The sequence below is a fragment of the Myripristis murdjan genome, chromosome 2, assembly GCF_902150065.1.
Source record: "Myripristis murdjan chromosome 2, fMyrMur1.1, whole genome shotgun sequence".
NCBI classification, from domain to species: Eukaryota; Metazoa; Chordata; class Actinopteri; order Holocentriformes; family Holocentridae; genus Myripristis; species Myripristis murdjan.
This window is the reverse complement of record NC_043981.1, coordinates 21,080,359-21,095,358: the sequence shown is the minus strand read 5'-3', so window position 1 is coordinate 21,095,358 and position 15,000 is coordinate 21,080,359. Positions and strand designations below refer to the sequence as shown.

The window sequence follows — 15,000 nt, the reverse complement described above, 5'->3', positions numbered from 1 at the left end:
GTCCTGCCGGCCCTCGATGAAGCCGGCGCAGAACATGTTCTCCGTCAGCCGCACGCCGCTCTCCTCCACGCACTGCTGCGTCGGGATCCGCGGCACCTGCAGCCGCCGCAGGAGGTGCGAGGTCGGCCCGTTCTCGCTGCGCCGCCCCCAGCCGCTGACCGTGTGCATGACGATGGCCCACAGCTCGCGCTCCGCCAGCGGCCGCGTCGGCAGGCAGGCCGGCACGGCGTACGGCGTGAAGACGATGGGCGACGCCAGCCGGAGCAGGGCGATGTCGTTGTCGGCGGTGCGTGACACGTAGCCTTCGTGGCTGATGATCTGGGCGACCTGGACGAGCTGCTCCGTGCCCTCGTCCACCTCCGTGTTGTGTTCACCTGCCGGGCAGACGGCGTTAAAGGAACAATCCACCATTTAAAACTGAAGAAATGCACGCTCCGCTAGCAGCCGTGCTAACAGCCTGTATCACTTGACATGGTGTCGACTGTTAGCATGCTCCGTCTGGTTTGATCTGGCCGGTCAGGGGAGCAGAGGGCGGCGTGTTTGTGGACATTTGATTTAGGAACAGCTGATTTAAAGCCAGATAAATTCAGCAGCAGTGATGTTTATTGTTGAAACATGACCGGTGTTCTGTTTCATCTCTACAAAACTCCAAATCCTAAAAACGAGTTTGGGACAGGACTAACCCTGACCCTGACCGGCAGAGGGTTTCGTACCTGCGACCACCTGCAGGAAGTGAACGTCGGTGTCCTCCAGGCAGTGAGACGCTGTGAGGATCCAGGAGGCTTTCAGAATCACTCCTCCACAGAAGCCTTTGCCTTTGTACAGCAGCAGAACCTGGAGGAGGACAGATGTTAACCCTCACTCCCGTCTTTCTTCTTCTTTTTCTTTTTCTCTGCTTTTCTCTGTGTTTTGGTTTGTTCAGTCAGTGTTTGTTAGTTTCCCAAACCGCGGGCCCTGTCCTTCAACATGACAACATTCATGTTCAGATCTGCCTCACTGGAAATATTAGTGTGTTTTTCTATTTCGCCAAATAATATCTGATGAATCAAAAAGACCGCAGCGGCAGAACGTTGGCTCACTGTCCACAACACCTGTTTTTTTTAAATATAAGTTTAAATGAACAAAAATACTTTGAAACCCGAGAGCCACTCGTTGCTTTTCAAAATTTTAAATGTTCATTATAATAATGATAATAATATAACAGTGTAATGTTTTCATGCTGCTTGTATATTATTATTGTTGTTGTTGTTGTTGTTGTTCATATGATAATCCACTCTCTCTCTGTGTTAATATCAAATAAACCTGAAATGCCAAAAATAAACTAAAAATGCTGACAGTAGCAGGAATACTTGTGTTGTAGCCGCTGAGCCTCGGGCTGCTCTGATTGGTCGGTTTCAGGCCTCACCTGCCAGGGACAGTGACCTTTAGGACACTCGGTTCCTCCCACGATGCGAGCCTCCGGCTGCTCTGATTGGTCCAAACCCTGCAGGACGGGAACCATGCCGCACGCCAGCGAGTCTGCCGGGGGAGGAAGAGGAGGAACGACGAAGGTCAGATCGAGGAGAACAAGAAGAGAAATGAACAAAAAGAAAAGAAGAAAGTAGAAGAAAAAAGAAGATGGGGGAAGAAGAAGAAGGAAAAAGGAGAAGAGGAAGAACACGTGACGGCATCGCGACTGACCCCGCCCCCACCTTCAGCCTGGCAGCTCTGCCCGTCGCCGTCCAGGAAGTAGCCGTCTGCACACGAGCAGTTGCGTCCCCGTCCCTCCTCTTCCTCGCAGAAATGTTCGCAGCCTCCGTTCTCCAGCAGGCAGGTTTCCAGAACCTTCCAGTTCTCTGCACAGAAACCCCGTTTCCCAGGGGACATTAAACACATCGCCCCGTTTCCCAGTGTGTGTGTGTGTGTGTGTGTGTGTGTGTGTGTGTGTGTGTGTGTCTCACCGAGCTCACAGTGGAGGCCGCTGAACTGCGGCGGGCAGAAGCAGCTGTACGAGGCGTCGTGGCTGGAACAGCTGCCGCCGTTCAGACACGGAGCCGAGAGGCAGCCGTCCGGCACTGCAGGGGTTAAAGTTAAAGGAGCAGTCCGCTGTTTATCTGACTGGGTTAAACAGTTAAACAGTGTGTGTGTGTGTGTGTGTGTGTGTGTGTGTGTGTGTGTGTGTGTGTCTGCTTACCGTTGTACGTCTTCCAGAACTCGTCCTGAGGGAAGAAATCAGACAACAGATTCACCCCCAAAGTAAACAAAATTTATTTTTCTGTAAAAATAAATCAACAGGAACTTAAAGAGAAATTCTGAAAGAAATGAATTAAGCTTGAATTTAAATCATTATTAACAAATGTGGGTGATTCGGTTTTCCAAATGTTTCTGAATGTACTTCAGCCTCCTCTGCCTTTGGATGCTGCACGTTAATCTAATCTAGTCTAATCTAAAGTAATCTACAGTAATCCCAGCGGAGTGGCGGCGGCTGACCGTGGCCTCGGTGTGTTCGAACACCTCCCTGGCCTCCTCGTACGAGCACCTCTCCTCCAGACACTCCCTCCTCAGGTCTCCTCTCTGCAGCTCCTCCAGCCAGCCCGAGTTGAACCTCCGAGTCCGGACCAGGAGGCCGAGCGCCCGCCGTGGCTCCAGGAACACTGGGGTCAAAGGTCAGGGCAGGGTTAGGCCGGGACCAGAGGGACTATCGTTTTTAATTCAGATCATAAAACAAGCTAATTGCTATTGCTATTGCTATTTTGAAGGCACTGAGGAAAGTGCTTTCATTTCTCTGGTAGGAAATCCATTTTACGATCTGGTTAACATGCTAACGCTAGCTGCTATGTTAGCTAGGGTGCTAATCAGACGTGTTTTCAACAAGGCAGAGATGGTCAGCTAGCTAACGGGCAGACATCATCATTTTATCGAGCAGACGGGTTTGTGATAAAATGATTCACACACAGCTGAAGTCTTCCAACATGGCCGCCAGAAAGAACGGAACCAGGAAGTGGTGAGCTGACCAATCCGAACACGGCCTATCTGCTTTTTGATTCTAGTTTGAACTCCGTCATCTTCACTACAGAGACAAACATGAAGCGTCTCTCTGAGTAAAAACCAAAAAGAAACTGATTTTGTTTCATTTCCTCACCTGAAGCCGCGTCGCCGCCGCAGACGACGAAGACGAGGACGAAGACGAGGACGAAGACTCTGAGCCGCATCGTGTCGGACGCCAAACTGCTGCTAAACTTTCTGTCTGGACCCGAGGGAGCAAAGTCTGCCCCCCAGCACACACACACACACACACACACACACACACACACACACACACACACACACACACACACACACACACACACACATCACATGTTCCTGGGGGGAAAATCCAGTCCCAGTAAATCTCTGTGGCTGCTGCCTGCAGTCATGAATGAAAACAAATAAATCTTTTAAAAAATTACCCAAAACCTGTTTAACAAAAAGAAAAGAGAGGAAGGAAGAAAAATTAAAAGAAATTGAGCAGGAAATTGTAAATACAGTAATTACAGGAACGTTTTATTCATAATTATTACAAAGATTGTCATTTAAATTTTAAAAAAAATGACAAAAAACTAAAACTACATATAAAAACTTGAACAAAAATGAATGCACTTTTCAAAATAAAAGGGTTAATTTTCCTATAGAGGCTCTTGGCCTTACGATGTAAACACACAGAAGTCAGAGGTCAGAGGTCAGGGTGAGGAGCTACACATGTGATGCTTTGCTCTCATGAAAGAACAAAATCAGCTTCAGTCTTTATTTTTAGTCTTTATTGTCACCAAATGCTGGACATTGTATAATTTTGTAATTATTGATACAAGCAGCATGGAGCTGGTCTGAAAGATAAGACAGTTTGACTCTGACGGCGTCGCTCGGTTCATCATTAACCAGCGAGGAGTTTCCCGTCTAACCCAAACCACATCCCAGCAAGTCCACCTGAACATTCATTTTGTTTTCCATTCATTTCTTTTTCATGTTGCAGTTTTACTTGGATTAGCTTCACAGACAGTCAGTGATAAGCTCCCAGTCTACTCTTGATTTATCTACTGATTGATCAATTGATCGATTAGGTTTAGTATCACATAGTTTAAATATTTTTTGTTGTACCTTCTTTGTAACTCTTCCACAGTTTTTACTCTCTACTGTTAATATTGTATTCTACTCTACTGTTTTCTACTGAAAAGCATCTTAATGGTTTATTTTCTGCTGGAGGCCAGTTCAGCCGGTCGTCATGGTGCGGTTGATCCATCCCAGGAAGTTGCTGACTCTGACGTAGACGCCGTACAGGTTTTCCTTGGCACAGCCTTTCCCCCAGCTCACCACGCCGCTCAGGAACCACGTGTTCTTGTAGCGCGTGACCAGCGGCCCACCGCTGTCGCCCTGGCAGGCGTCCTGGCCGCCCTTCCTCACGCCGGCACAGAGCATGTTCCTGGTGATGTTGAGTTTGGTGTGAGCACGACACTCCTGCAGCGGGACCCTGGGGATTTCCAGCCGCTGCAGAAACCTGGACGAGAGCCCGGACTGCGCCAGGTGACCCCAGCCGCTCACCGTGGACAGGCGAACCGTTGCCAGCGCCCGCCGGAAGGACCCGTCCAGGGCGGGAAGGCAGATGGGCACGGCGAAGTGTCCAAGAATCACCGGGCGGCAGAGCTTCAGCAGCGCCAGGTCGCAGTCGGAGGTGGAGTTGTTGTAGGACGGATGCACCAGGACTTTGGAGACCCTCCTCGTCTGCTCGGAGCCCTCCTTCTCAGAGCGGTCATGCTCACCTGGACACACACAGGATTCAGTTTCACCGGTGGAAAAAAGCTGCCAACTTCTGTAATTAAGAATGCTGCCAACACCACAGCAGTAAAATGTTCGGTTAAACATAAAAATCCTGCCTGCCAAGAAAAAAGCACAGAAGTATTAGCAGTTAATATACACTACTCACAAAAAGTTATGGAAATTCGGCTTTCTGGTGAAATTTCAGGATGAACCTAAAATGCATTATAACCTTTCCAGGTGAACTTAATGTGACCTTCTGTAAACTTTTGAATGCACATGTCCAACTGCTCAGTGTTTCAGTACTTTTTGCACAAGTTGCTGTTCTCTAACAAGGAGTTTAACGGCAAAATTCACATCAGGTGTTTGATGCTCCAGCTCATCGAGGTCGTATCATTAGGGAACGGCTGCTGGAGACTGGGGTACCTCAGATGGAGTGGCCTGCACTTTCTCAGACCTGAATCCCATAGAAAACCTATGGGATCAGCTGAGTCGCCGTGTAGAGGCTCGGAGCTCTGTACCCCAGAACCTCAATGTCCTGAGGGCCGCCCTTCAAGAAGAGTGGGATGCCATGCCTCAGCAGACAATAAGTCGACTTGTGAACAGCATGAGACGTCGTTGTCAAGCTGTAATTGATGCTCAAGGGCACATGACAAGTTATTGACACTGACATTTTTTGTTGTGGTATACCCACCACTGTTGTTGGCTTTTGTTTCAATAAATTGTTTGAGATGAGGAAATCACCAGTGCATGCTTCTACTTAAATGCTCTACTTTCATGATATAATATCACTGTAGCGTGAACTTTTTATATTTTCCATAAATTTCACCCAAAAGCCAAATATCCCTAACTTTTTGAGTAGTGTATGTAAGTGTAAAAGTATGTGTTGTGTATTCTGTCATTCTCATTTCTTATTGACACATTAACTTTTGACAATGTCTAACTGCTAGTATCCACTCAGATCCAACAACCCCTGACCATTACAGAGCTGGAGGAGGTAGAGCAGCAGTCTTACCCACAGTGATGTGGAACTGCGAGGGGGTTTTCCCCCAGACGCAGTGAGCCGCCGTCAGGATCCAGTCTGCTGACAGGAGGATTGCCCCACATTTGTAGTTATGGTCCTCCGCCAGCAGCGCCTGGAGGGGATGTGGCTGACATCATCAAGCTGGCTAACACCAGGAAACATGATAAAGGTACAGATTTTGTTTTAGATTAATTCAAACTAAAACCACTGAAAGCACAGCAGCGTTGATGCTAAAGCTGTTCCTTAACTAAACTGTAATTTACTTTGGAAAGAACCCTGAGACAAGCAGAAGAATGTGATTAATGATTGTATAGAACATTATTTATTATTTATAAATACAAGGAATCTATAAGTTTCAAAGCAAGAATGCTTATTTTCTTTCCCTGCATTTTTAGAATATCTTTTCCAATTTTAAGTGGGTGTGATAAGCGACACTATGACAGTGTTTCAGCAGACTACCTGCTCTATGTGTTTTATTTCTTAGAAAACTCACCTGCCATGGACACTGTCCTCTGGGACAGGCGTACCCGTTCACAATCCTGGGAGTCATCAGGTTCACTGGTTTTCCACAGGGAATGGGAACTGGGTGAGAAAGCAAAGAGTCAACATGTTGAGCCCTAATGAAGAAACAGCACCCCCCTGTGGACCAGCCAGGGCCAGTAAGTCACGCGTCCATGTGGGGGACTCATGTCAACATCACGTGATGTAACACAGGTACAACCTGCCAACCCAAACCCCAAAACACCTGCTGTCGCAACCCCAAAACACCCACCAACCCAAACACCAAAACACACACCAACCTGAACCCAACCAAAACACCTGCTGACCCAAACCCCAACCAAAACCCCAAAACACCTGCTCACCCAAACCCCAACCAAACACCAAAACACCCGCCAACCTGAACCCCAACCAAAACACCAAAACACCTGCTGACCCAAACCCCAAAACACCTGCCGATCTGAACCCCAAAAAACCTGCTAACCTGAACCCCAACCAAAATACCAAAATACACACCGACCTGAACCCCAAAACACCCACCAACCTGAACCCCAACCAAAACTCCAAAACACCTGCTGACCCGAACGCCAACTAAAACAGCCGCCAACTGGAACCCGGTCCTTTCTCTGCATGTCTTCTCATGTTCAGAAGTGATCCAGTTCAGATCGATTTGGTCTTTACCTGAGCACATAACCTGCTGAACAAACCGAGTTGTGCTGGTGCTGGGATGTCTTCTGTTGTCATGACGACAGTGAATAAATGGAGCAGGAATGTGAGGACGGGACAGTTTGTTGTGATTGTGGCTCAGGTTTATTTTGGAGAGCAGCCAGTCAGGCAAATAAAATGTCTTTGTTCTGTAGCCTTGTCCGCCTCAATGCATCTGAAGCCCAGATTTTGAAAGCCAAGTACAGATTCAAAGTACTTCAGCAGAATTTTAGAGAAATATAAAATGCAAAATGATAAAATGTATAGTTTCCTTTAAGATTATGTCCTAGTGTGATATACTAAGTGGACAACATGTCTCTAACATGAGTTCCTTACAATTAAAATTTCCCTTTTCCCCCTCAATTTATATTGATTGCTGTTTTATCATTATTGTTATTGTTGTTGTTTGTTAGATGTTTGAAATAAATAAACAACACAAATTCAGTTCAGCTAATTGATGAATCAACGCCTTACTTCAGTTTGTAAGGAAGGAACTCAAACATGTCCAGTTCTCGCGGGATGTCAACCAGGGTTCTTCTAAAAACAGTGCATGCTCTTGTACATTCATGTGTCTTCCAAAATGTGCCTAATGTCAAAGCTGAGCTGGAGCTCCAAAAATAAATAAATAAATAAATAAAGACTGCAAAGTCTTTACTGATGTTGGTTTGACAGAGAGGAAGCTATGAGGTTCATCTCAATTCAAACAGGCAGTAAAACGAACAGAGTTTCTCGAAGAGAGAATGTAGCTGGTGAATTTTTAAATGTGAAACACAAAGTCCAGACTGTGAAGAAGCATCTGTTCTCATTTTCTTGACAGGTTTGTTCTCCATAGCCTGGAAGGAACTTCATAATCAGTTCATGTTCCTCTGTGACACATTCACTGAAGTCTGACAAAGTAAACCCTAATCCTAACCCCAAAAAAGGTTTTACTGATCCTTGTGATTCCAGATGGCACAGACAGAAAAGCCTCCTGGGAGATGTAGTTCTAGCTGTGACCCACCTTGTGGCAGACAGCTGGTGTTGTCCTGAGCGAGTCTGTATCCGGGAGCACAGTGGCAGTGATGAGGAACACCTGGCAAGTCTTTACAGAAATGTTCACATCCTCCGTTTCTGTAGAGGCAGCCGTAGGAGCTCAGCCGGGCTGCAGGACACACAAACAGACCCGCATGTTTTCGTCGACTCCGTTAGCGACAACAAGAAAACATTTCCTGGTCTTAAAAGCGACTTAAAGGATCCTAATAATCCACAACTTCTTCATACAAACACATTTGGCTCCTCTGTATCACAGCATTCAGTGACGGACCTGTTTTGACATGAAATAATAATAATATCATTAATTAAGGCTCTGTTCCAATTATATGAGCCAGCATGAACAGCAGCAGACCTGAATGGAACAGAACCTAAATGGATTTAAGTGTCACACCTTTGTTTCCCTGCTATTTGCTGTGAAAAAGGTCTGTTCAACCTGACGTCTGTTCATGAACATTTTCACTGTGAACTTAAAAACAAACAAGCTTCTTGTCTTGATTTCAGTTTACATCAGGAATGTCAAGCCAGCCTGTGTTTGGTGATCTTACTTGGACCATAATAATATTCACATTTAAAACTGAGATTGCTTCTCCCAGGAAGACATTTAGACTGACAGGAGCCACCAGAATCATGGAAACAAATGAACCCGTGAATACAGGAAATCATCTGTCCCAGGCGCAGTTAAATTATTAAAATATTTAGTTGATAATCAGTCATATAGGGCCGCTCCCTTGCTGATTGTGGTGAAGACAAAGGCCGTTTTCCACACAGTGGACAATAAAGTTCTGAGCCAGCCTGAAGATCTTCACAGAGAACCTACAGGCTGCTGGCAGGTCACATGGTTCCTACCTTTGTCACAGGTGCGTCCATGGTAGCCGGGCCAGCAGATGCAGACAAAGCTGTCGATGTGGTTGGTGCAGGTCGCTCCATTCTTACAGGGACCAGACCGACAATGATCCACCGCTGCACACAGGAAGCAGGAAGTGAGCTAACACCTGTTACCCATCACACACCTTCAACATGGCAAGGTGATATGGTGACATACGGCATGAAGAAGGAAGTGACATCACATCAGAGCCGTGGTATTCCACACGTGGCCTGGCACAAGCCTGTCCAGTGGCTAATGTTAGCCAAATGCTAGTTTAACATGTACACTTCCATATATCACATATGAGCCTGTTAGCATGAATAAGAGAGGAGTCTGACTCCTGTTTTGGGTTCTACACCGTTCAATAAGAGATGAAACCTGTTCAGATCGATCAGCCAGTTTTTACACCAAGTCGACCTCACATGCAGCTTGATGACATGATGTCACTTCCTTGTTAGTCCAGTGTTGCTGCTGGCTCTTAACGGTGATCTTCGTGTTTAATGTCTGACAAAGTGAGCTTGATCAAGAGTAATAACTGGACCAAACTTTATCAAACCTGTGAATCTCAAATACCTGAATATGTTCTCCAGAAGGCCTCCTGAGAACAGACAGACAGGCAGGCAGACAGGCAGACAGACAGACAGGCAGGCAGGCAGACAGGCAGACAGACAGACAGGCAGGCAGGCAGACAGACAGACAGACAGACAGAGGAATGTGAATGTTTGGCTTTCAAACACACTGGAATATAAAGTTATGATAAAATTTACAGGTTAATTTGCAGAAGCTCATGATCTCAAACACATCCATTCCTGGTTTCTATGGGAACCAATCAGACTCATGCATCAATTGAGCTACGACCAATCAGCAGAGATGGAGCTTGTGCTTATATCACCAAATTCTGCAGACATTTGTCTGTCGATTTGTTCATTCAAGTGGAAGATGGACTGGAGCAGGAAATCCTGATCCAAGTCTGATTTCTGGCACAGAATCAGACGTTTTTTAAAGTGCAGCCATGACTCCGACGCCGACCTGTGACTTCCCGTCCCGACACACGACAAACCAAACTGTACCACCTGTGGGCTGTTCCATGAAAGCAGCTAAAGAAAGCTGCGCTTACGTGATATAGCCTGGCTTGAATTAGCGTCAACTTTTACTAAAGCCTCAACCCGTTCCACTAACGCGATTCAGCCGCGTCAAGTCAGCGCTAATTCTAGCCACCTTCTGAACGAGCCTCAAGTGCGCGCGTTCACGGGGCACATAAGCAGCCCAGAACAGTCGATTGTCGAAACGAACGTACAACTGTCTCAAAAGGAGGGGAAAAGGAGAGCCTCGACATTTTCAGCGGTGGAGCAGACACTGCTGATGGAACTATATGAAGAATATAGGGAAATCACCACAAACAGGGCCGGCTTTTGGCATAGGCGCTATAGGCAACTGCCTAGGGCGCCATCTGCTGGAGGGGCGCCGCTAACGGCCAGAGGGGCGCCGGAAGCAGGATTGTTGACCGGCGCAACACCGTCGGGATATGGAAATCAAAAAACTGGAGAAGGAAGTAAATATAAATTTAAACACAACAGAAAGCCATGGTTTGGACTGTATTTAATGCTTTCATTCTTTGTCTTCACAGCTTGAACAAAATTATGATGATTGAGGTTTTTTTTTTTTTTGTTTGTTTGTTTTTTGAATGGTTAATAAATGATTTCAAAACTTGGGCACAGTCTTTCTGAAATTATACATGCAACAATCCAAATATAAAGGGATCATTCCAAAAGTGGGATGACGATGAATCCAGTTGGGATTAACTGAAATATGTGTTCTTGTAAACGTCCCTCACCTGTGTCAACTAACCTATTGGCTTCGGGCAGAATAGAGGAGGGTCATCGCAAATTGCGGGTGGGAAATAAAATAAGACTTTTTTTTTATTTTTTATTTAACCTCATGTTCTTTTTAACTCCTTTATGTTCAACACTTGTTGTTGCATTTGATGTATGACTTGTGCTACATGAATAAAATTTGATTGAGTAATTGATTATTTATTCGGTTGATTTCGGAGACTGACAGTGTTAACACATGATTTTCATTACGTTTATTTTTATTAAGTAAACACGTACATTCATGCTTGGTCACATTATGGGAAATAAGTCTGAACTTATATTTCCGAACACGGACATGGTGCTACATAATTAAATTTGAATTTAATTTAATTGAATATGTGATGTCAGGACAACAATATACATGACGGAGCCGTCATTTGGGGGTCTGTTTGCGTCCGTCGGACATTCTTTGACAGCAGCTGAGCTAAGCCTGGCTGTAAGCCGCCACAGAGCAGGCTAGTTCTGCTGACTAAGTTACCATAGTTACTGAGCTGTAACTCATACAAGCCACTTTGATGGAACGGAACTCTCACTTAAATTAGCGAGGCTCATCGAAATAAGCCAGGCTATCCCGTTAGCCAGCTTGATGGAATAGGCCCCTGGACAAGGGAAATCATCATCATCAACAACAACAACAACAACAACGACAATGCGAGACAACACTTGTTATAGTATCACATCTGAATCACATCTCCCCGAGGGCTTTTGGATCTCAAATGAAGTTTTGGATGAACTTACAGCCGTGACTGTTCATCAGTATTTGTCCCGCCCCTTCTCTTCTGTGATTGGCTGAGAAGTGTTAGGCATGTCTCAGTTCAGAAGCTGCAGCAGCACGCAGTAAAGTGACGTCCTTCTGCATGTTTACATGCAGAAACTATTAAAAAATTAGTGCTGTGAATATGTGATATCACTTCATGTTCTGACATCACACACATGGCGCTGTGAGGTCATCAGACAGATGCAGATGCATGATCTATAAAAACACCCTAACCCCACCTCAACACACCTGCCTGTCAATCAGTAAAGTATCAGTAGATCTGTGATTTACATTACTCCTCTAATCAAAGCATCTGCCTAACCAGTGGTGTGGTCTACGTGATACGCAGGTATACGCCGTATACCCACTAGAAAAGGTACCGAATTTCCGTATAACCACTTCAAAATGCGCAGAGATACGTATCAGTATGTTTTTTGTTTGTTTGTTTGTTTTGTTTTGTTTTGTTTTGTTTTTTTGACATAACGTTCACTTTCCCGTTCATAAAGTCGCCTTCTCTGTGTTGTTCTTTTTGACCATAGGGGCTTCCGTCAGACGTGACGTGAACCCTACATAAACTACTGAAGCAGTGAAGTTGTATGGTGGCGCTTCGGGGGACACTACAGCTGGAGCTAACGTTAACGTTTCAGAAAGCGCGCGTGCGTATACCCACTAGAATAAACTAGACTACACCACTGTGCCTAACCCTAACTCTAATCACACCCACAGTTAGGCCCGGCCCACAGCCTGTCTCAACCCACAGTTAGACCCCGCCCACAGCCTGTCTCAACCCACAGTTAGACCCCGCCCACAGTGTGTCCTGACCCACAGTTAGGCCCCGCCCTGGTGTGACCTGACCCACAGTTAGACCCGCCCCCGGGCAGACTGACCAGCTGCTGCGGCAGGATGAAGATCTCCCTGGCCTCCTCGTAGGAGCATTTCTCCTCCAGACACTCACGCTCCAGGTTTCCTCGCTTCATCTCCTCCAACCCGGCGTTCGCCCGGCGGGACCGCCGCAGGAACCCATTGGCCTCTGGACTGTTCACAAACACTGATTCCACAAGATTTATCATGATCATACACTGATTCCACGAGATGAAGCATGATTACACACTGACTTTGCAAGATTATATAAATAAATATAGATATGTATATATATATATATATATATATATATATATATATATATCTTTATTGATCCCCAGAGGGGAAATTTAAAAGGTCACCAACGCATAAAACATATACAATAACATACACATTTCATAGCAATAATTGACTGATTCCACAAGATGAATCGTAATCACACACTGATTCCGCAAGATTAAGCATGATTACAGACTGATTTCACAATATTACTCATAATTACAGACTGATTCCACAAGATTAAGCATGATTATACACTGATTTTGCAAGATTAATCATGATTACAGACTGATTTCACAAGATTAAGCATAATTACAGACTGATCCCACAAGACGAATCATAATCACACACTGATTCCGTGAGATTAAACATAATTACAGACTAATTTCACAAGATTAATCATGATCACACACTGATTCCTTGAGATAAAGCATGATTACAGACTAATTTAGCAAGATTATTCATGATCACACACTAATTTCACAAGATTAATCATGATCACACTTGATGTGGGAAGAGTAATCATGGTTCTGACAGAAACTCTGTGATGTCAGATGAAACATAAAACATGAGCAGGTGGAATCACCCTTTAACAAGACAGAAAAGAGTAAAACCTGCAGCTCAGTTTTCATGTGGAAAATACATTTTTGATCAAAATAAAAACCAAACCATTAGAACCAAGAACACAGAGTTAAAAACACAGAACAGACAGCAAACAGACTAAAAATAAATAAGAATGTAAATAAATATATACACATATAAATACAAAAGCAGAGTTAAATAACTACAATTTAAAAAATAATTTTAAAGTTTGTATGTGGCTTCAGGTTGAAAGAAGCTGAAAAGTAAACAAACAAACAAACAAACAAGCAAACTAACAAAGGAAAGCAGTGAAATAATAAAATTATGAATCTAAAAACAGCCGTGATTTTGTCAGAGCTGGAACCGCTGAGGAGAAAGAAAGAAATGAAGGATGGAAGGAAACGGAGGAAGAAGAAGAAAAAAGGAGGAGGAGGAAAAAGAGGAGGAGGAGGAGGAGAGGAGGAAAAGGAGAAGGAGGAAGAGGAGGAGGAGAGGAAGAGTCCTGACCTCCGCTGCAGGCCGGCAGCGAAACGACGAGGAGTCGCAGGACGAAGAGACGCAGAGTTTCTCTGCCAGACTCCATGACTGATCTGAGTCCGAAGGTCTCACACACACACACACACACACACACACACACACACACACACACACACGGCTCTTCTGATTTTAACCCTTTGAAGTGTGGTCTTTATTTATGTTAGTTTGGCCCATGATGGAATTTTTTTTTTTTTTGTTGGAAATCACGTCGAACCCTGTCGAATAATACATAAATACAAATAAACCACTAGAGTAACTACAAAACAAAGGGTTAGGGTTAGGGTTAGCAAAACAAAAATCTTAACACACAATAAAACAAAACTTAAAAGGTAAACAACAAGAAATCAAGGTAAACAGAGAGAAACAGACCAGGATGATAACCGGAACCAAAAACTTTCATAAAAACCTCCCAGGACAAGCAGAGCAGATCCCTGTGAACTGGCAGTGGACACGGCTGCTGGTCCAGGAGCTGTTTTCTCTGCCATGGCATTACTGGCATGGCATCACTCTGTGAGGAGTAATGCCAGCTCCTATACACCTGTGGACTGGCCAGGTCCACCCAGCCCTGCGTTCCAAATCACATACTTATACTTTTTACTTTTAGTAGGTACTGCAGCTGCCCTTACAAAGTATGTAGTTTAGTATATATTGGGACATACTAATTATTTTTTCCCTACTAAATAGTATGGTAGTATGAGTATTGGAACGCAGGGTAAATCTTTTTCCCCTACTAAATAGTATGATAGTATGAGTATTGGAATGTAGGGCCGGTGTGGCAAGCCCCACCTACGACCTGCAGGGAAAGACAAGACAACACAAGGGTACACAGAACACAACAGCAGGCCCTAGAGGCAGGAGGCCGTCACAGGTGGAACAACAGAGTGTGAGGCCACTGGTGAGCCGGTGCATCCACCCCCAGGGGTGCATCCTGATCATGGAGGGAAAACAACAGAGGATACTGAGCAGTCTCCCATATCCCAAATCACCTAACCCTAACCCCAACCTAACCCTGGCCTCCAGGCAGGACGCTGCAATCACAAACCGAAGCCTGTATCCCTTTTTTAATGTTTCCGTAACCCATTCTGAATTTGTGCGTTATGACCAGCTCTCTGCTCTCAGTGACAGAGGGCTGATCGGATAGTCTGACGTGCACGGAGTGAGCGCTCCCTCTTGTGGAGGCGAGACGCTCCTGGCAGGGTCGTATATACATGAAGGGTTA

At 45.1% G+C, this 15,000-nt stretch overlaps 2 protein-coding genes across 2 annotated transcripts in view; both read right to left on the bottom strand.

Annotated features, from left to right (window-relative positions):
- Nucleotides 1-3,191, bottom strand: part of LOC115369886 (coagulation factor VII-like) — a 3,455-nt gene extending 264 nt beyond the window's left edge. The window contains exons 1-8 of the mRNA XM_030066597.1: nt 3,122-3,191; nt 2,470-2,633; nt 2,174-2,198; nt 1,941-2,054; nt 1,692-1,835; nt 1,406-1,518; nt 714-834; nt 1-374 (exon numbers count right to left, since the gene is read on the bottom strand). The exon at nt 1-374 is cut by the window's left edge and continues 264 nt beyond it. Coding sequence (XP_029922457.1) covers nt 1-374; nt 714-834; nt 1,406-1,518; nt 1,692-1,835; nt 1,941-2,054; nt 2,174-2,198; nt 2,470-2,633; nt 3,122-3,191 — 1,125 coding nt within the window. The remainder of the gene's footprint in view (nt 375-713; nt 835-1,405; nt 1,519-1,691; nt 1,836-1,940; nt 2,055-2,173; nt 2,199-2,469; nt 2,634-3,121) is intronic.
- A 1,021-nt stretch (nt 3,192-4,212) lies between these two features.
- On the bottom strand, nt 4,213-13,827 carry f7l (coagulation factor VII, like). The gene is made up of 8 exons (XM_030074612.1): nt 13,752-13,827; nt 12,410-12,570; nt 9,465-9,489; nt 8,873-8,986; nt 7,995-8,135; nt 6,285-6,373; nt 5,783-5,903; nt 4,213-4,772 (listed from the first exon to the last, which is right to left on the bottom strand). The coding sequence occupies exons 1-8, from the start codon at nt 13,825-13,827 to the stop codon at nt 4,225-4,227; spliced, it is 1,275 nt and encodes a 424-aa protein (XP_029930472.1). The 3' UTR covers nt 4,213-4,224.
- Between the last annotated feature and the right edge of the window lie 1,173 nt (nt 13,828-15,000).

What these genes read in the sequence shown, in the direction of transcription:
- f7l (XM_030074612.1), bottom strand. Translation starts at nt 13,827, where the DNA reads ATGGAGTCTGGCAGAGAAACTCTGCGTCTCTTCGTCCTGCGACTCCTC. An exon ending in GCTGCCGGCCTGCAGCGGAG is followed by an intron (nt 12,571 to 13,751) that starts GTCAGGACTCTT and finishes TTGTGGAATCAG; the next exon opens with TGTTTGTGAACAGTCCAGAG. An exon ending in GCAGTTCCACATCACTGTGG is followed by an intron (nt 4,773 to 5,782) that starts GTAAGACTGCTG and finishes GTGTGTGTCCAG; the next exon opens with GTGAGCATGACCGCTCTGAG.